This window comes from Cervus elaphus, chromosome 7 (assembly GCF_910594005.1).
Source record: "Cervus elaphus chromosome 7, mCerEla1.1, whole genome shotgun sequence".
In the NCBI taxonomy this organism is placed as follows: Eukaryota; Metazoa; Chordata; class Mammalia; order Artiodactyla; family Cervidae; genus Cervus; species Cervus elaphus.
This window is the reverse complement of record NC_057821.1, coordinates 33417398-33438208: the sequence shown is the minus strand read 5'-3', so window position 1 is coordinate 33438208 and position 20811 is coordinate 33417398. Positions and strand designations below refer to the sequence as shown.

Below are 20811 nucleotides of genomic sequence, written 5' to 3'. Positions count from 1 at the left end.
TGTTTTCGTGTCATTTTCATTTGCATGAAATATGTTTTTCCTCTCACTTTCAATCTGTGTGTGTCTTTTGCCCTAAGGTGGCTGTCTTGTAGGCAGCATATTGTAGACTCTTATTTGTTTATCCAGTTTGCCATTCTGTTTTGGTTTGAGTATTCAGTCCATTGACATTCAAGGTAGTTATTGATACTTACATATTTACCACCAGTTTAAACCTTGTTTCCCAGTCTATTCTGTTTCCTTTTTGTTCCTTTGTCTTTTTCTGTTTCTTTTTGTGGTTTGATGATTTCCTTTTCTCTTATCCTTGTATTCTCTTTGGTCTTTTTTTTTTTTTTAACTATCGTATGTTTTTGATTTGTGGTTGCCCCGTTTTTCAGGTTTGTTAACCCTTTCCTATATCTGCTTGCTTTAGGTTGATAGTCATATAGGCTCAAACACATTCTAAAAAATAAGAATCAACATTTTCTTACTCTCCTTCCCCACATTTTATGATTTTTATGTCCTTTTTTACATCACGTCTTGTTTATCCTTTTACTGTTCCTTGTGTTTATCTTCCTTTCATAAATAGGTTTTTTTCCAATTTGATCTCTATACTGGCTAACTTAAGTGATTTACTTTCCAACTGTGAGTTCCTCTTTACTGTATCTTTCTTTTCTATTTAGAGAAGAAGACCTTTCAATATTTCTTTCAGGATAGGTTTAGTATTGCTGTATTCTTTATTTTTTGCTTATCTGAGAAATTCTTTATTTCCCCATCCTTAATGATATTCTTGCTGGGTAGAGTACTTCGTGTTGCAGATTTTTCCCTTTTTAAACTTCGAACATACTTTGCCACTCCCTTCTGGCTTGCATCATTTCTGTAGAGCAATCAACTGATAACCTTATGGCATTTCCCTTGTAATTAACTCTGTTTTTCTCTTGCTACCTTTAGAATCTTGTCTAACTTCTGCTGTTTTTATAATATGTCTTGGTGTGGATTTGTTTGGGTTCATCTTGTTTGGGACCCTCTGTGCTTTCTGTATCTGGATATCTGATTCCTTCTTTAGGTTTGGATAGTTTTCAGCTATAATTTCATCAAATTTTTTCAGCTACAATTTCATCAAATACATACAAATACAATCGCCTCTTCTGGAATCACTTTTATGTGTAGATTGGCACACTTTATTGTATTATCCCATTGGTCTCTTATAATGCTTTTTTTCCCCCCATTTGGCTTTCCGTCCACTGCTTTGATTGGGTAATTTTCATGATGAAACCTGAGCCTCAGCACCCAGCCTCCACCTGCCCCATCAGAGGAACATCTGAGGCTGGGGACTGCCAGGCACCCATCCCAACTGACTATGCAGGTCTTTCCACTCTGCCCTCCACAGACTGGTTGCTGTGCTCCCTTCCAAGGCTCCTTGCCCCGTTCTCCCCCATCCCAGCTCATCTCCCCACCAGTGAGGTGACTTCCCCAGGGATGACAACCTTTTATTTTTCACCATTCCCTCCCAGGAGCAGTCCCATCCCAGTTCCCTTCTCTTTATCTTTTCCCCTTTTTCTTTTGTCCTACCCAGTTATGTGAAGGTTTTCTTACCATTTTGGAAGTCTGAGATCTTCTGCGGTGTTCAGTAGATGTTCCGTGAGAATTGTCCCAAGTGGATGTATTTTGATGTATTTGTGGGAGAACATGAGAGCCACATACCACTCGTCTGCTGTCTTGAGCCATTTTGACTGTATTTACATTTTTCAGAACCAGTTTTCTTCCTATATGGAAGTGATACTATACATTTACCTTGGAAAGAAAATGCTCATTATGTTCATTTTTACTTTTTGGTTGTATTTTACCTGATAATGATTTGGACTTTGCACTCATTTGTCAGCATTCGCATGTCTGGATTTTCCTGTAAATGGTAGTGTGTGTATTTGCATGACTGTCCCCAGATTCAGGGATGTGAAATACAGTAAAGCCTGTGTAGGGATAAACCCGTGTCCTTAACTTATCTGTGTCATATTTAGGATAAGTTAGCAAAGCCAGTTAGACTGGCCTCAATCACAATAACAGAAAAGGCAGAGAGGCTAATTTTTTTTTTTTTGCGATACCTGAATTACTGTTGTTGTTCACTCACCAAGTTGTGTCTGACTCTCTTGTGACCCCAAACTGCAGCACGCCAGGCTTCCCTGTCCTTCACTATCTGCCTGAGTTTGCTCAAACCCATGTCCATCAAGTCAGTGATGCCATCCAACCATCCCATCCTCTGTCGCCTTCTCTTGCCCTCAGTCTTTCGCAGCATCAGGGTCTTTTCCAGTGGATCAGGTCTTCGAATCAGGTGGCCAGAGGATTGGAGATTCAGCATCAGTCCTTCCTATGAATATTCAGGGTTGATTTCTTTTACTGTTGGTTTGATCTCCTTGCAGTCGAAGGGACTCTCGAGTCTTCTCCAACACCACATTTCAAAAGCGTCAAATCTTCAGCACTCCGCCTTTTTTATGGTCCAGCTCTCACATCCACACATGACTACTGGAGAAACTATAGCTTTGACTATTCAGAGTTTTGTCAGTAAAGTGATGTTTCCACTTTTTAATACATTGTCTAGGTTTGTCATAGCTTTTCCTCCAAGGAGCAAGCGTCTTTTAATTTCAGACTGCAGTCACCATCCGCAGTGATTGTGGAGCCCAAGAAAAAATCTGTCACCGTTTCCATTTTCTCCCCATCTGTTTGCTGTGAAGTGATGGGACCGGATGCCATGATCTTTGTTTTTTGAACATTGAGTTGTAAGCCAGCTTTTTGACTCTCCTGTTTCACTTTCATCGAGAGACTCTTTAGTTCCTCTTCACTATCTGCCTTTAAAGTGGTATCATCTGCATATCTGTGGTTGTTGGTATTTCTCCCAGCAATCTTGATTCTTGCTTGTGATTCATCAGCCCTGCATTTCACACTATGTACTCTGCCTAAAAGTTAAATAAGCAGATGACAGTATACAGCCTTGATGTACTTCTTTCGCAATTTGGAACCAGTCTATTGTTCCATGTCCATTTCTAACTGTTGCTTCTTGACCTGCATACAGGTTTCTCAGGAGGCAGGTAAGGTGGTCTGACATTCCTATCTAAGAATTTTCCACAGTTTGTTGTGATTCACAACAGTCAAAGGCTTTAGTGTAGTCAATGAAGCAGAAGTAAATGTTTTTCTGGAATTCTCTTACTTTTTCTGTGATCCAACGGATGTTGGCAATTTGATCTCTGGTTCTTCACCTTTTCTAAATCCATATGAAACTTCTTGGTTCACATACTGTTGAAGGGTAGCTTGGAGGATTTTGAACATAATCTTGTTAGCATGTGAAATGAGTGCAGTTGTATAGTAATTTGAACATTCTTTGGCATTGAAATGAAAACTGACCTTTTCCAGTTCTGTGACCACTGCTGAGTTTTCCAGATTTGCTGGCATATTGAGTGCAGCACTTTAACAGCTTTTAGGATTTGAGAGAGTTCACTTGGAATTCCATCACCTCCACTAGCTTTGTAGTAAAGCTTCCTAAGGCCTACTTGACTTCACACTCCAGCATGTCTGGCTCAGGTGAGTGACCACACCATCGTGGTTATCTGGGTCATAAGATCTTCTTTGTATAGTTCTTCTGTGTTTTGTTGCTATCTCTTCTTAATCTATTCTGCTTCTGTTGGGTCCTTTCCATTTCTGTCCTTTATTGTGCCCATCTTTGCATGAAATGTTCCCTTGGTATCTCTAATTTTCTTGAAGAAATCTCTAGTCTTTCACATTCTTTTGTTTTCCTCTGTTTCTTTCCATTGTTCACTTAAGAAGGCTTTCTATCTCTCCTTGATATTCTCTAGAACTCTGCTTTCAGTTGAGTGTATCTTTCCGTTTCTCCTTTTCCTCTTCCTTCTTTTCTTTTCTCAGCTATTTGTAAGGCCTTCTCAGAAACCACTATGCCTTCTTGCATTTTTCTTGGGGATGGTTTTGGTCACTAGGTCCTGTACAGATTCACGAACCTTTGTCCATAGTTCTTCAGGCACTCTGTCTACCAGATCTAATCCCTTGAATCTTTTCGTCATTTCCACTGTATAATCATAAGGGATTTGATTTAGGTCATACCTGAATGGCCTAGTGGTTTTCCCTACTTCAGTTTGAGCCTGAATTAGCTGATTATCTGAGCCGCAGTCAGTTCCAGGTCTTGTTTTTGCTGACTGTATAGTTTCTTCATCTTTGGCTGCAAAGAATAAATCAGTCTGATTTCAGTATTGACCGTCTGGTGATGTCCATGTGTTGAGTCATCTCTTGTGTTATTGGAGGAGGGTGTTTGCTATGACCAGTTCATTCTCTTGGCAAAACTTAGCCTTTGCCCAACTTCATTTTGTAATCGAGGACCATCTGAATTAAATTTACCCTTTCCCGTCCATTTTAGTTCACTGATTGCTAAAATGTTGTTGTTCACTTTTGCCATCTCCTGTTTGGCCATATCCAATTTACCATGATTTATGAACCTAACATTCCAGGTTCCTATGCAATGTTGTTCTTTATAGCCTCAGACATTATTTTCACCACCAGACACAACTGGGCATCATTTCTGCTTTGGCTCAGCCTCTTCATTCTTTCTGGAGCTAAGTCTCTGCTCTTGCCCAGTGGCATATTAGACACCTACCACCCTGGGGGGGCTCATCTTTCAATGTCATATCTTTTTGCCTTTTTATACTGTTCATGGGATTCTCACTGAGTGAATACTGAAGTGGTGTTCCCTCCTCCAGTGGACCGTGTTTTGTCAGGCCCTGACTAGCAAGGACGTGCCCTCCATCTGTTCCACGTACCCGGGCGCCCTGCTTGTCCCACTGCTGGTCCTCTTGAGTGTGTAAACCTTCACTGGCTGCTGGGTGTTGGTCAGCATACTGCCTGGGGGCCTGGGCAAAGGCCCTGCTGGAGTTGCTGGGAAGGAGGTCCGGGGAAGCCTGGAGCTGATCGATGTTGGAGGATGCCCAGGAGCAGAGGGCTCCCTGGTCTCTCTGCTGCCGCTGGCCACCCTGGGGCTAATCCTCCACCCAGGAGCCATGAGGAGCAGAGGATAACTGAATATTGTCTACTAATTCAGGAAGCTTTATGGTACTAAATGTATAACACATGTATCGGGGACATGTTAGTTATATGAACTCTTTTAATTAAAGTGAAAAGAGCAGCGCTGGGATTGACCATGCAGAGGAGATGGAGTTGCTGTTGGAAAACTACTACCGATTAGCTGAGGATCTTTCCAACGCAGCTCGGGAACTCAGGGCACTGATCGATGATTCACAGAGTATCATATTCATCAATCTGGACAGGTAAGACGGTGTCATAGAAAACAATCTGTATTTTTTTAATAAAGTAATTATTGCACAGTAATAAAGTGTTTAAGTCTAGCTTTGTTTTTCCATTTTGGAAAGAATTATCCCATCATTATCATTTATAACTACTACATGGGAGTGTCTTTTTAAGGTGTATGTTTAGCCCACATGATCTTTAATAGTGAATTTGCGGTGCTTGGTTGGTGGGCCCTTCTGGTCTAAGCAGTTGTTCTCCTCCCCAGCCACCGTAATGTGATGATGAGGTTGAACCTACAGTTGACCATGGGAACCTTCTCTCTTTCGCTCTTTGGGCTAATGGGAGTTGCTTTCGGAATGAATTTGGAATCTTCCCTTGAGGAGGTGAGAATGTATTATTTCAGTAATCTAGGGATGGTTTTTAATATTTTGAAGATCATTTCTTTTTCATGGATTTTATTTTGTTTTCATTATTTACTTTACTCGGTCAGCTTTTAGCTGTGGCACTAGAAATCTTCATTGTTGTCATGCAGGATCTTCCGTGGCAGTGCGTGGACTCTCTAGTTGTGACTTGGAGGCTCCAGAGCGCATCAGCTCAGTAACTGAGGCACGCAGGCTTTGTTGCTCCAAGTCATGTGGGATCTTAGTTCCTGGACCAGGGATTGAACCCGTGTCCCCTGCATTGCACAGTGGATTTTTAACCCCTGGACTACTTTAATGGATTTTAAAAAGAAAGTTCTAACATGTATAGTTGCTTATTGGAATAAAATGTGTACTGTAAATCATTTAAAATTCAAACAGTATTGTTAGACCCTGTAAGGTAGAATGGCCTAGGTTTGAACAGACCAGAGCCTGTGCTGGGATTCAGGAAACTGTCACACAGGGCAGTTTAGGACTACCTTATGTTTCCCATAACGGATAACTACACATGGGAGAGGCTTGACAACAGCATTACACTGTGAGGCCGTGGTAATGAGGGATTTTTTTTTCCTTATATATCAGGCAATGTGCCATGCAGTTGCATGCTTTGATTCAGTCATCAAAAATCTAAAAAATGAATGTATTTTCCCTGCTTTTTTTTTTATAGGTAGAAAAACTGAGGCTCAGAAAATATAATTTGCCCAAGAGCACAGAGCTAGGAAACGACAAAACTAGGATTTAGGCTCCAAGACTTGCATCTTTCACTTTGCTCCATATTTAACACTGACTGGCAGAGTGTTCATGTCCTTGTAGCCTTCTACTTTCAGAAGATGTCCCACTGTGAGGTTTCTTTTTTCTTTTTTTTTTAATTGAAGGATAATTGCTTTACAGAATTTTGTTGTTTTCTGTCAAACCTCAACATGAATCAGCCATGAGTATACATATATTCCCTCCCTCGCCATCCCACCCCTCTAGTTTGATACAGAATCCCTGTTTGAGTTTCCTGAGCCATACAGCTGATTCCCACTGGCTCTCTATTTCACATATGGTAATATAAGTTTCCATGTTACTCTCTCCATACCTCTCACCCTCTCCTCCTCTCTCCCCATGTCCATCAGTCTATGCTCTATGTCTATTTCTCTGTTGTTGCCCTGTAAATAAATTCTTCAGTAACATTTTTCTGGATTCCATATATATTCATTAGAATATGGTATTTATCTTTCTGACTTCACTCTGTATAATAGGCTCTAGGTTCATCCACCTCTTCAGAACTGACTCAAATGCATTCCTTTTTATGGCTGAGTAATATTCCATTGTGTATATGTACCACCACTTCTTTATCCATTCATCTGTCAGGGGACATCTAGGTTGCTTCCATGTTCTAGCCATTGTAAATAGTGCTGCAGTGAACGTTGGGGTGCTTGTGTCTTGTTCAGTTTTGGTTTCCTCAGGATATATGCCTAGGAGTGGGATTGCTGGGCCATATATGGTGGTTTTATTCCTAGTTTTTTAAGGAATCTCCATACCGTCTTCCATAGTGGCTGTATCAATTTACATTCCCACCAACAGTGCAAGAGCATTCCCTTTTCTCCACACCCTCTCCAGCATTTATTGTTTGTAGACTTTTTGATGATGGCCATTCTGACTGGTGTGAGATGATATCTCATTGTAGTTTTGATTTGTATTTCTCTAATAACGAGCAGTGTTGAGCATCTTTTCATGTGTTTGTTAACCATCTGTATGTCTTTGTAGAAATGTCTGTTTAGGTCTTTTTCCCACTTTTTGATTGGGTTGTTTGTTTTTCTGGCATTGAGTTGTATGAGCTGCTTGTATATGTTGGAAATTAATCCTTTGTCAGTTGTTTCATTTGCTATTATTTTCTCCCATTCTGAGGGTTGTCTTCACCTTGCTTATAGCTTCCTTTGCTATACAGAAGCTTTTAAGTTTAATCAGGTCCCACTTGTTTACTTTTGTTTTATTTTCATTACTCTAGGAGGTGGTTCCTAGAGGATCTTGCTTTGATTTATGTCATTGAGTGTTCTGCCTATGTTTTCCTCTAAGAGTTTTATAGTTTCTGGTCTTATATTTAGGTCTTTACTCCATTTTGAGTTTATCTCTGTGTATGTTGTTAGGAAGTGTTCTAATTTCATTCTTTTCCATGAAGCTATCCTGTTTTCCCAGCACCATTTACTGAAGAGACTGTCTTTGCCCCATTGTATATTCTTGCCTCCTTTGTCAAAAATAAGGTACCCATAGGTGCATGGGTTTATTTCTGGGCTTTCTATCTTGTTCCACTGGTCTGTATTTCTGTTTTAGAAAAATATGGACCCCTTCACGAATTTGCATGTCATCTTTGCACAAGGGCCATGCTAATCTCCTCTGTATTGTTCCAGTTTTAGTATATGTGGTGCTAAAGTGAGCACCTACTGTGAGATTTCTTTAGAAATGAATTTGCATTTGCATTCAGCAGGCACACTATGGTGCTGAATTCTGTGTCCTAATTAACAGGTGTGTTTATCTATGTCTGTTTTAAGTGGTCCCTTTTAAAAAGTGGTCTTTAAAAGAAGCAGTTCTAATGGCCACTCTTCTGTATAGAACTATTTGGTTGTAGCCAGGGGTGGGGGGTATTGATTGTCCTTAAGATAGAAATCCAAACTCCCTGGCCTGTAAGGCTTTTCCTGGCCTGCTGTGCCCACATCCCCATCTTATCTGCAGCCATTTTGTCCTCACTGTCCATTTATTCATCAGTATTCTTACACTGCTTCCACACATCTCTGCTCACCTCCCACCTTTTTTTGCCTGGTCTGTCTGTAGTTGCTAAGTCATGTCCGACTCTTGCAACCCCATGGATTGTAGCCCACCAAGCTCCTCTGTCCATGGGATTTCCCAGACAAGAGTACTGGTGTGGATCGCCGTTTCCTTCTCAGGGGATCCAGCATCTTCTACATTGGCAGGAGGATTCTTTACCACTGAGCCACCAGGGAAGCCCCTCTTTTTTTGCCTAGTTAATGTCTATTTCTCTCCCCAGTTTCAACTGTTGTGTTATTTCCAAGGAGACTCTTCACTGACCGCACCCCCAACCCAGCTGAGTAAAATTACTCTTCTAGTTATTTGTGCCACAATAATCCTACACTTCCCTTTGCCATGAACCTCAGACTTGGAATTGCTTGTCTCCAAAAGATCATAGGTGGTTCAACTGGTAAGCAATCTGCCTGCAATGCAGGAGATCTTGGTTTGATCCCGGGGTTGGGAAGATCCCCTGGAGAAGGGAACTTCTCTACCAACTTCAGTATTCTGGCCTGGAGAATTCCATGGACTCTATAGTCCATGGTGTCTCAAAGAGTCGGACACTACTGAATAACTTTGACTCACACACACCTGAAAAAGGTCATAAGCTCCCTGAAGCAGTGTTTGTCATCTCCTTATAAGATGTGAAAGAAAGGTAAATGCAGTACATTGATTCATCCATCTCACAGATACAGTGTTTGGTGCCTGTTAGACACTGGACACTGCTTTTAGCTGTGGGGGCATAGCAGTGCATCCTTGCCCTTGTGGAGTCTGTTATGGGTGGGGGAGAAGAAACAGATCCATGGTAGGTTAGGCAATAAGTACCATAAAGAAAATTTTCTAAAGGAAATCAGTCCTGAATATTCATTGGAAGGACTGATGCCGAAGTTCCAATACTTTGGCCATCTGATGCCAAAGAACTGACTCTTTGGTAAAGACCCAGATGCTGGAAAAGATTGAAGGCAGGAGGAGGAGGGGACAATAGAGGATGAGATGGTTGGATGGCATCACTGACTCAATGGACATGAGTTTGAGCAAGCTCCAGGAGTTGGTGATGGACAGGGAGGCCTGGTGTGCTGCAGTCCATGGGGTCGCAGAGCCAGACATGACTGACTGACTGAACTGAACTGAAGCATAAAGAAAATTAAAGCCAGGTAGAGGGAGAGAGAGTGTTAGCAGGAGAGACACGGGGCATTGTAGAGATAGCGTGGTTGAGGAAGGCCTTTCTGTAAAGGACCTAGAGCAGAGCCTGAATGAAAAGAGAACGTGGAAAGACCTGGGAGAAAAGGTGACTTAAGCAGAGGGCACCACGCATGTGAAGACTGAGGCAGGTGCAGGGAGCTTGTTGGAGCAGGAGGAAGGCCATAGTGGTCAGAGGAGGGGAGTCACGTGGACGGAGAATGGCAGTGAGAGGGCAGAAGGACAGAGGAGGGAGAGCATGTTGATTTTGGAGCTTGGTAAGGGTTCGGGCTTATTCTAAGTGTGATGGGACTCTCAGAGGCTTTTAAACCCAGATCTAGTAAAAAGTCCCGTAGTCACCAAACTGTCTTGTGTGACATAAACCAGCCCTGGACATCCTCAGAAGGTCCTTCCGAAGACCTCTGCAAGTTCTCCAGCTCGTGACTGTAACTACAAGTTCCTGTCCTTTTCCCAAGTCATTTTGTTAAGAACTATGTTTATATTCATATACTCTTTTCTACAAGCTAACTCCATCTTATACTCATTCTAATATTTTGTTCTAAATGCATGGGTTTTTAAAAATTTTTTTTTAAAGAATTTTTAGAAATTCCTTTCTGATAGTTCCAACGTATCCAGTCCTGGTGGTAATGAGATATGAGTAGGAAGACGTGGGCTTAGTGTGCCCCCACAGAGCAAGATTCAGATCAGTGTCTCACCAGAGTTACAAATTACATCTTTAGGTTTCCTGGACAAGTTAAGCATGTTCATTAAATCTATAAATACTAACGGTCTCTCTGTTCTTCTATAGTTAGGGCTAATATTTGAGGTAGGAAAAACATTTTTCTTTTTTAAGATAATATCAAAAAGAATAGTAAAAGAATTCCCATACAGCCTTTACCCAGATTCTTCAAACAGCAACATTTTATCATATTTATCATTCTGTCAGTATATATATATGCTTTTTCCTAAATCATTTGAGAAAAAAACAACAAATATGAAGCTCCCTTATGTCTAGATATTTCCGTATATATTTCCTAAAAACACTGACATTCTCTTACATAACCACAGCTCACTTGTGAAAATCAGAAAATTAGCGTTGAAACAACACTTTTTCTGATCTGTGGACCCTGGTCAGATTTCACCACTCAGCACAGTAGAGCCCTTTACCTCATAAAAAATCTTGGATCGTGTATTGCGTGTATTAACAGTTATTGTGTCTCCTTAGGTTCCTTTAATCTAGGCCAGTTTTTCAGACTTTGTCTTTCAAAGACAAAGGGCCTTGATGGTCACAAAGAATGTAGGTCAGTTGTTTGGCTCTTGATTACTCTTCATTACTAGATTCTGATTGCGACACATTTTTGTCAGTGTTCTTCACATTGAATCCCATCAGGAGACCCTTGATGTCAGTTTGTCTCATTACTGGTGATAGTAACTGATCATTTGGTTAAGGTGGTGTCTGCTAATTTTCTGTCTTATGAAGTTACTTTCTCTGTGGAATTAAGTATCTTCTGAGAACGCTGCCATTCATCAAATTTGCACCCTCTGGTTTGGTTTTGTTTTTTAATTGAAGTGTAGTTGATTTTGTTAACTTCTGCTGTACAGCACAGTGATTCAGTTATACATATAATACCTTTTAAATATTCTTTTCTGTTGTGGTTTGTAATAGGATATTGAATGTAGTTTTCTGTGCTATACAGTAGAGCCTTGTTATCCATTTTGCATATAATGGTTTACATCTGCTAACCCCAAACTCCCACTCCATCTCTCCCCCACGCCCCTTGGCAACCACAAGCCTGTTCTGTCTGTTTTGTAGACAGGTTCATTTGTGTCATATTTTAGATTCCACATATCAGTGACATCATATGTCTTTCTTTCTGACTGACTTAGTGTGCTGATCTCTGGGTCCATCTATGTTGCTGCAAGTGGCATTATTTCATTCTTTTTGTGGCTGAGTAATACTCCACTGTACGCAGGTACCACATCTGTATCCGTTCATCGATGCAGGACACTTCGGTTGTTTTCATGTCTCTCGCTATCATGAATAGTGCTGCAGTGAACACTGGGATGCATGTGTCTTTTTGAGTGATGGTTTTCTCGGATATATGCCATGGAGTGGGATTTCTGGATCATATGGCAGTTCTGTTTTTAGTTTTTTAAGGAACTGCCCTCCTGATTTCCATAGAGGCTGCACCAGCTTACACTCCTCCAGCAGTGTAGGAGGGTTCCCCTTTCTCCACACCCTTTCCAGCATTTGTTAACTGTACAGTTTTTAATGTGGCTATTCTGGCCAGTGCAGGATGGCACCTGATTGTAGTTTTGATGTGCATTTCTTTAATAATTTGCATCCTCTAGTTTTAGAATCTGCTGTTGCTCCAAAAATGCTTCATGCCTGAATCAGGTACTACAGGGATGACTATTACATGGTCATTGCTAATTCCATCATTCTTCCTACTTTTGTTCTTTGTCAGATAGAGCCTTCCTTCTCTCCCAATTATTTATTCACTTGTCTCAGTATGGACTCATGGGGTCTTGTTTAATCAGTGAGTTACAGTCTGTCACACTGCCCTCATTATTTATCTTGATGTTCATATTGTTCCTTTCATCCCATCTTCTAAGTACTTTTGGCGTGTCTCCATCAGTTTAAGGCTTTTTTAGCAGCCTTTGGCATACCAGGATGCTGTAGGTGTCTTATTTCTAAGGAGTAGATTGGCTAGACGGTGGAGATGAAGAGCTCAAAACATAGGTACTTAATACTATAGGGAATGCCCAAAGCTGGGGGGGTGGGGGACGCATTGAAAATCCAACTCTCAGACACATTCCCCTCCCTTAGTTTCCTAGAAGTCTCACACTCTGCTCTGTGTATATTTTAACGACACATGGAATTTTTAACTTGCTTACCTCTCAAGTTCATCATATTTTAGCAATCCCAGACTTCATTTATAGGGCATTACAGAACCAATGTACAGGAAAGAACAGTAATCTGGGTATGCTAAATTTTACTTAAACATAATTTTTATGTAATAAATTAGGGTCTTTTTTAGAATAACTGGAAATGTATTCATCCAGGCAGTCAACTGACATTCACATTTGTCTTCTTGATAAATGATGTCTAACATCTAACTTCATGTTAAAAGGAAGCAGATTTCTGCATCATATATGGCATGAATTTCCATCCGTGGTTACTGGTCATTTATGCAATGGCTATCTTGGAGGAAATTGGGCTCCCAGTCACTGGAGACCAAGCCATTGTTGATACTAAATAATGGCATTTCTATAGCTGAGGCTCCTAACATGTGGGAGATTAAATTCTGTGATTCTGTATATCCACACATGAACTTGAAAGCACTGCACTGCACAAAATACAGTTTTGAAAATGTCATGGGAATTCCCTGGCAGTCCAGTGGTTAGGACTCTGAGCTTCCACTGCCCGGGACCCAGTTCAAGATCTGGTCAGAGAAACTAAGATCCTACAAGCTACATTGCATGGCCACAAATAAAGAAAATGACAGTGAGGGAAAATGTTAACTATAACTTAGAGGTTTCCAAACTTTCTTGGTTCATGATGCTTTTAGTGTCATAGTTGTTTGGGGCTTCCCTGGTCGCTCAGTGGTAAAGAATCCACCTGCTAATGCAGGAGACGCTGGTTTGATCCGTGGGTTGGGAAGATCCCCTGGAGAAGGAAATGGCAACCCACGCCAGTACTCTTGCCTGGGAAATCCTATGGACAGAGGAGCCTGGCAGGCTACAGTCCATGGGGTTGCAAGACAGTTGGATGTGACTGAACAGCAGCAGTTGTTTCATAGCATCCCAGGCCAAAAGTTTATTATATTAGAGTTTCTGTCATGTTACCTGGAGTTTCTTTTATGAAAAACAGTTTAAGAGTAGCAGTTCTCACCGTGTGACACAGATGACACTTGTGTTTTCTTTGAAAATTTAAAATATTCTGAGGTGCTGTAAGGCCAGGACACCTCAGGTCACAGTTCAGCAAGGGTGGCCATAAGCAGAAATTTTAAGTTGTATGTCCTGTATATTAAAATATGTGTGAATGTAAACAAGGACTGGAAGGAAATAGAGTAAAAGCAGTTATATTGGTTCACTGATGATCATAAAATACTCTCTTAAATCATGTTTTCCTTCCAGTTTATTTTTTGACTCTTGGTCTCTGAGTGCTGTTAGGGCACTTGTTCTTAGTTCCTATAGGAAGGAGCAGCACAAAGTTTGAAAGTTCCTTTTAAACTCAGGTAGGGACAAGTTCAGGAAATTTTATCACGAAGGAACCTAGCCTTTTGTGGTTGAAATTGACTGTGTGTTCTCTTCTAGGACCATAGAGTGTTCTGGCTGATCACAGGAATTATGTTTATGGGAAGCGGCCTCATCTGGAGGCGCTTGCTCTCATTCCTCGGACGACAGCTGGAAGCTCCCCTGCCTCCTCTGGTATGAAGGGTCAGACTCGGCACAGTACCACAGCGGGGCTGCAGTCCCCGGGCGGAAGTCCTGCGGCCTGGCCTAGGTTGTCACAGGCTTTGAGACCCTGAACAGGTTTTTTAATTTCTCTCAGCCTCACCCAGCTTTCCCACTTAAGTCAGTGCCTCCTGCTTCATGTAATTAAAAGGAGAATTCGATGTTATGTGGAAAGCAGTGGCAGAGTAAGTAAGTTAGAAGTTTATTTTGGTGGAATGCTGTGACAGACATTGTACATTTAGACAGGTGTTAGTAATTCTGGTGCAAGTTTTGTCATAACCAAAACTGAAATGTAAAAAACATTTATCGTGTTAGGAAAAGACAGTTTATCTCTTTTTCATAGCCTTCCACTTGTAGTTTATATCCCTGGAGCAAGTACTCAAGACAGTGATACACGGCTGGCAGGCCTTCACTCCTTTAGTGGTTAATGTATCGTTTTTACTGGTGGTTTTTCTTTTAAACCGACACAACTAAAATTATGAATTTTTTCTGCTTTTATTTAGATGGCCTCCTTACCTAAGAAGACACTGCAGGCAGACAGAAGGCTGGAAGTGAAACACAGCTTCAGGCCGGATGGACTTGGATCAAGCAGGGGTGTCCTAACAAATCGTTAGGAATAACCCGATGGAAACTGAACTATTTTTTATGGTAGTCACAGGGAAATTCTAGTATCTTATTATTATTTTATGGAATCAGAGACTTGAAAGAAAATCACTGACACTTAAATTATAATGTCTGATGATAAAAATATTATGGCAGTCACAGTACTAGAACTTAATTGTATTTTTGTGCTTGCTTTGTAAAAGACCAAAATTCTATTTCCTACAAACTTAAAAGGCTGTTTTTATAGATGTAAGACATGAAGAGATTAACTTAATCCAGGATTAGATTGTGGTATTGATTTTATTTAATTTATACATGTTAACAAAACTGCAGCCGCATGCCAAATGAAGCCTGGAAACTTGACAAACCCATAGTTGTGAGATTAGTAACCACAGTTCTTACTGTAAGGAATCATGTTCTTGTGAATTTCCTGACTCTCAGGTGAAAAAGCTAGCATAATATATATTAACCATAAACTTTAAATCAGCCTTTGACATAACTGTATCTTCTTTTATTTGCACACACACATCCTCCCCCCGCTCTTCTTTTTTTTGGCTGCATGCAGGATCTCAGTTCCCTGACCAGGGCTTGAATCCATGCCCCCTGCAGTGGAAGTGTGCTATTTCAACCTCTTAACTGCCAAGGAAGTCCCTGCCCCTATTTTTATATAAGGAATACAAAAAGGAAATGAGACATTAATATCAGCTTTGTATAGCTTCCAGTTATTTAAAATTTTACTTCCTCAACCCATGAAACTATTTTTCTTTGTTTGACTGTAATTAAAGCCTTTGGAAATAGCTGGAAGTATTTCCATTCTGTTACTGTTTTATAGCTGTTTGAATCATTCCTTGGTTTTTAGGACAGACATGTCACACCAAAAAGGAAAACGTGTAGCAAGATTAACTAGGCTACACATTTTTCATCTGTTTGGCTACACCCGAGAGGCTGGCTGATGGGCTTCCTAAAACAAGAGGGTAGATAAATTTTAAAATTGTATCTGCTACCTTTTTGTTTTCACAGAGTTGAGTTTAAAACATGGCTAATATTTCTATGTCTCAAGCACCTGTGCTACCTGATATCTTCTATGTTTTCTATATTTTCTGGAGGTTAAAAAGTTACACAGAACATTAGTTATATTCATCTCCAGAAGTAACATACATAGACAATTCTAGAGTCCAAAGCAGCTCTTGCACTACAAAATTAGTAAATAGGGTCCATTTACCAGGTGGGTAAAAATGAATTAAAATGCTCTTTCCAATAGCTGATCTGAAAAAAAAACAAATGAAGTTTCCCGTTTCCATGTGTGGTTATGAAAGGACATTGGAACAGCATGAAACACGCTGGGCTTGTCTTGGAGCATGCTGTATGGTGTGGCTGTGGAATGTAAATACCATCACAGATCTATTTGATTTCCAAGATAAAGTATCTTTAACAATATTTAGATTTCACAGGGCACTCTTCTTTGGTATACCTCAGAGCACTATGCTGTTTTTGATCTTCAGGTTATCACTGTAAAATAGGTAATATTAATAAATATTACTTAACTGTGACGAAAATTTGGAAGTCCAAGAGGCAAAATGTGATTTGGTTTAAGGTCAGGTACGGGATAGAATTTTGGTCTTTTTTTCTTTCTGATGTTAGTTTGAGGAGGGCTTAGCTAAAATAATTTTGAGTCAGTGTCTCATCAGTAAAAGGGGAAATAAATGCAACTACCTCATAAGTCTGATAAAGGGAAGGTACTAATGGTTTATAAAGTTCTTGAACATGGTTCAGTCAAGTTAATTTCTAGATGTCAGCTGCCTCTGCTTTGGTGATAGATAGCAGGATGCTTCTTACATTAAAGAGCTATCAAATAATAAAACAGCCTATGAAAAAAAAGTTCAGCAGTTTTAAATTTTGAATTTAAATAGATGGAGTATATAAATTATTTGTAAATAAGCTGAAAGAATACCAAATATTCAGTTATGAGTAAGCAGGCAGTCATATCCTCTTTAACATGTACAGGGAATGATATTCTTAACATGTTGTTATTGTAAGACCTCTAAGAAAGTGTAGCAAAAATAGGTGTCATTTTAAGATACTATTAATACTTGCTTTACTCTTGATAGACCGATAACCACTAAATAATCATATTAAAAAGCCATATATTTTGGTGAGTTATTCTAAGATTTGTACACAGCTTTATGTTTTGGAAAATTAATATTAAATATTAAACTCAAACTCACTTTAAATTCAGGATTTATTGTCATTACTTTAGTAATGGTAAAAATTTATGTAGTTGGAGCATGGAATAGGGAATTCAGATACCTGAGTTTATTCCCAAACTCACTTCAAATCTCTTTAGGTGTGTGATACAAAGGCATAAATCAGTTCCAGTCTGGAAGCCTGTAAGACAGTCTTTGCATATACAGGTAATAGACAAAAATTGCAAATATGTAACCGTGTTCTGGTATCATAAAATAAAGGTAATTTTGAATTGTTGTATAAGTTCAGATTTGTGTTCCTGAGAGATTTAAACCCTATAAGGTATTTTTATTTTAAGTATGTCATAAATCAATTCAAAAGGATAAATTGATGCTTTTGAACTGTGGTGTTGGAGAACACTCTTGAGAGTCCCTTGGACTGCAAGGAGATCCAACCAGTCCATCCTAAAGGAAATCAGTCCTGAATATTCATTGGAAGGACTGATGCTGAAGCTAAAACTACAATATTTTGGCCACCTGATGTGAAGAACTGACCATTGGAAAAGACCCTGATGCTGGGAAAGATTGAAGGCAGGAGGAGAAGGGGACGACAGAGGATGAGATGGTTGGATGGCATCACTGACTCAATGGATATGAGTTTGAGTAAACTCCAGGAGTTGGTGATGGACAGGGAGGCCTAGCATGCTGCAGTCCATGGGGTCACAGTGAGTCGGACACGACTGAGCGGCTGAAGTCAGAACCAGTGCTTAGAATTACAGTTAACTTAGTGTAGAATGGAAACTTAATCCACCTGTTGAGATAATATATTAGTCTGTCGGGTATTAGGTTTTTTTCTGTATGCCAGGTTTTTATATATTTTCCATACATGCAGTAGGATACAGTTTATATAATTTCTTAATACGGGTTAGTATGGTTAAATATCCTATATGAAGACCTGCTTCTAACTTAGTAAATTTTAACCATCTCCTCCCGCTGGTTGCTATTACGTTCAGGAAAATATAAATCCTCAGGTAAAGAATAATTATGTTTAAACACTGGCCCGATCATTTAGTCAAGCATAACACTTTGTTTAGCAGCGGCCTGATGAAGGTATGCATCCTTCTAAATGAAGAGACGCGGTACTGAGAGCACGCCTTTACTGAAATGCAGCGTCTTCAGCTTGTTCTTCACTCAGAATAAGGGAATACGAGTAAGTCATTTCTGGTCCCCTAAAAATAAACTTTAATAAAAACAATTCTTCAAATAGGTTGAGCAGCCAAATAGTTGTTAACCAAAAAGCAAATGGTATTTCTATGTGCTTTGTACTGTGCCATAGGGAACCATGCAACTAGTATACCTCTTTGAGAAAGAAGGGACGGGACGGTCCTGGGAGTCAGCCAGAGGTCCTGTCTAGGTGTGAGCCTGTTTATGCTGTTCTCCTATATACACACTCAATATATACTCACAGTTGTAATTCTACTGGTTTTTCCTTTGATTTCGAGTTCAACTTACCCTTCAGCTAAAACCCTACGTCCTTTGACCAGTCTCTTTACTGCCCTGAGAAGCTAAGAGACGGGCTCTGGTCATTTTAATTTTTTCCTGGTTTTAGTATCATTTCATTAGTGTCAGAAGAAAAGAGGTTCTACCCGGATAGAGAATCAACTAGTTACAGTTTACGGATAACAGTGCCCACAGATTTTTAGAGAAGCTGAAATCCTGTGGTCCATTCCCTTCCCTCAAACATTCTACCCTCCAGGCCTGGCAGATGAGATCTGCTCCACTGAGACCAGCCCAGGAAGCAGGGAGGCCAAGCCTGCCTCACTCCTTAGTCCCGCACAGTCACCTGCAGCTCACGACAGATCTCTCTCCTTCCTGTTCTGGTTCTGTTGGCAAGGCTTGTGGCAGTCTCCCGCTGCCTGGGGCTTCCTGAGATGACTTCAGGTTAGCAGAAGATCACTAGGTGCAACGGTTGTTAGAACAGTCATTTCTCCAGAAGCATCTGAGGGCACAGTCAGGTGATATTTTACTTTTTATATTTGTCCTTCACTGTATGAAACACTGAAGACACAATAGTCCTCATAAGAAAGGACCACATCACTTACGACGTGGTTTTGGAGTTGTGAGGTTATGCCTCACCCCCGTACTTTTCTCCTCGTTCTCTCTCATGCTTTTTCTCCTGTGTACAGTGCTTTCTGTTTGACTTTGACTGGAATGGGTCACCAGTTTTAAGAGGACGTTTTTAGCAAGAATTGTGCTACAGAGCTTTTCCTAAGATAACTAGAGACAGGCCTTTCAAGGCATCAGAAAGACACAGGTGCTCAAGTGGAAGAGGAAGTGGGTTGTGCAACAGGTCTGAGCACAGGAAGCCAGTCAGGAATTAAGTTGAGGTGCACAGGAAACAAGCTTTGCCAAGGGACACGAGTAACCAGCGCATCCACTGTTTCACATACTTCGGATGTTGTCACCACTTACTGTGTCTTGGCAGCCAGTCTGTGTGTGTCTCCACCCCCAGGAGCCCCACCTGTCGTAAGGTCCACCAAGGCTCCCCTGGATACGCCACTTTGTCCCCCAGAACGCTCACCCAGAAGATGACTCAGCACGAGAGAGGGGGACAGGTGAGGAAAATGGAGTGAAACCTTTAATCTTGGCCGAGGCTATAGATATGAAGCGCCCCAGAGAGTCGGGCTCCCAGAGAACTCCTTCCAGCAGCAATGACAACTTGATTCTGTAGGAGACACAAAACAGGATTCCTTCACAAGCTGTTTCGCTTTCCTGCTGAAGTCCAGGCATCATGTTATTCTCTGAGCTAGAAAGATAAAGCTAGACATTGGCCAGACCCAAGGGCTTGAGCTTAAATGCCTCTTTCTCAGCTCTGTAGGTTCAGAAAACCACAGCTGAGGAAGTCCTCACTAGCTCCTTCTCAGGTACACAAGGGAAAAGTCCATCTGTGAGTGTTTATTCAGCATCCTAGCTGTGGTGGAGTGTAGATGGCATATCTGGAGTAATCTGGCTTCATCAATGTGTTCACACCACCTTCTCTGCCCCTGCTGCTTTCAAAATTGTCTTCAAAGCTTATACAAGTTTTTAAACATTTTTTGAAGTGGATTTTAGTTTTGAAACTACCAAGTGTTTCTGGACCATGGCGGATAGGTGAGGTGTGGCTGATCAGACTGACTGATGGGTGGAGCAGGGTGTGACCATACAGGGACCAAACCTGTGAAGTTTTTCATTGACTTAATTTTGAAACCTCCCAATGGAATTCAGATGTGTCAGGTACTATGCATGACCCTTTGCGTGTGTCTTTTTAAATACCCCCATTGTCAATTAAGAGGGGGAAAAAAGCTGTAAACTCTCACTTGTGGAATTGCTCATTTACTGGATATGTCTATAGCTTGGCCACAAGCTAAGTGTCCTCTCCATTGCCTGGTTAAACCACCTCCATTCCTAAAATCAAGTCTTCCCCTGCTCTTGCCCTTTCTGCGCAGTCAGCGTACTCTGATTTCCAGATCCACTCAAGCCCCAGGGGCTCTGCCAGGCCTTCCCTGACTCCCCCAGCCAATTCCCATCAGGGCTCACAGGCTGGCTGAAGGCCACAGGAGGTTTCAGAAACACGGTGGCAATACCACAGAGGTAAGTGGTCCTCCTAATTCTAGTTGGTTGCTTAATGCTCACACAGAGAAAGGAAGAGAGGAGTCTTCAAAATCATAACTTTTACTCATGTCTCCTTAAGAGGCCACCCACTCTCATCATCCTCAGATTGTGTCCATTTTTAAAACATAACCTTCGATTTATCTTCACACTCAAAAGAGTTCTTCAGGGCCCCCAGCCTCAGGTATGTGTTAGGAAAGTGGAGTAATTTTAATATTGACTCATGAACTGTAATTAGGAAGATGAATTTGCAG

General features: G+C 40.8%; 2 protein-coding genes and 1 non-coding gene across 7 annotated transcripts in view; 1 reads left to right on the top strand and 2 right to left on the bottom strand.

Moving 5' to 3' along the window:
• MRS2 (magnesium transporter MRS2) overlaps window positions 1-17207 on the top strand; it is a 37257-nt gene extending 20050 nt beyond the window's left edge. The window contains exons 8-11 of the mRNA XM_043908393.1: window positions 5145-5297; window positions 5543-5660; window positions 13983-14096; window positions 14627-17207. Coding sequence (XP_043764328.1) covers window positions 5145-5297; window positions 5543-5660; window positions 13983-14096; window positions 14627-14737 — 496 coding nt within the window. The 3' untranslated portion in view covers window positions 14738-17207. The remainder of the gene's footprint in view (window positions 1-5144; window positions 5298-5542; window positions 5661-13982; window positions 14097-14626) is intronic.
• LOC122697865 lies at window positions 8013-8119 on the bottom strand. The gene has a single exon (XR_006342198.1). It is a non-coding gene; the product is annotated as a U6 spliceosomal RNA (small nuclear RNA).
• A 1570-nt stretch (window positions 17208-18777) lies between the features above and the next one.
• GPLD1 (glycosylphosphatidylinositol specific phospholipase D1) overlaps window positions 18778-20811 on the bottom strand; it is a 52092-nt gene continuing 50058 nt past the window's right edge. For 4 of the 5 annotated variants that reach the window (XM_043908389.1, XM_043908392.1, XM_043908388.1 and 1 more), the window contains one exon: window positions 19521-19634. In XM_043908389.1, coding sequence (XP_043764324.1) covers window positions 19548-19634 — 87 coding nt within the window. In that variant the 3' untranslated portion in view covers window positions 19521-19547. Of the gene's footprint in view, window positions 18909-19520; window positions 19635-20811 lie in introns of those variants that run through there. The other variant, XM_043908390.1, reaches the window with a different exon arrangement.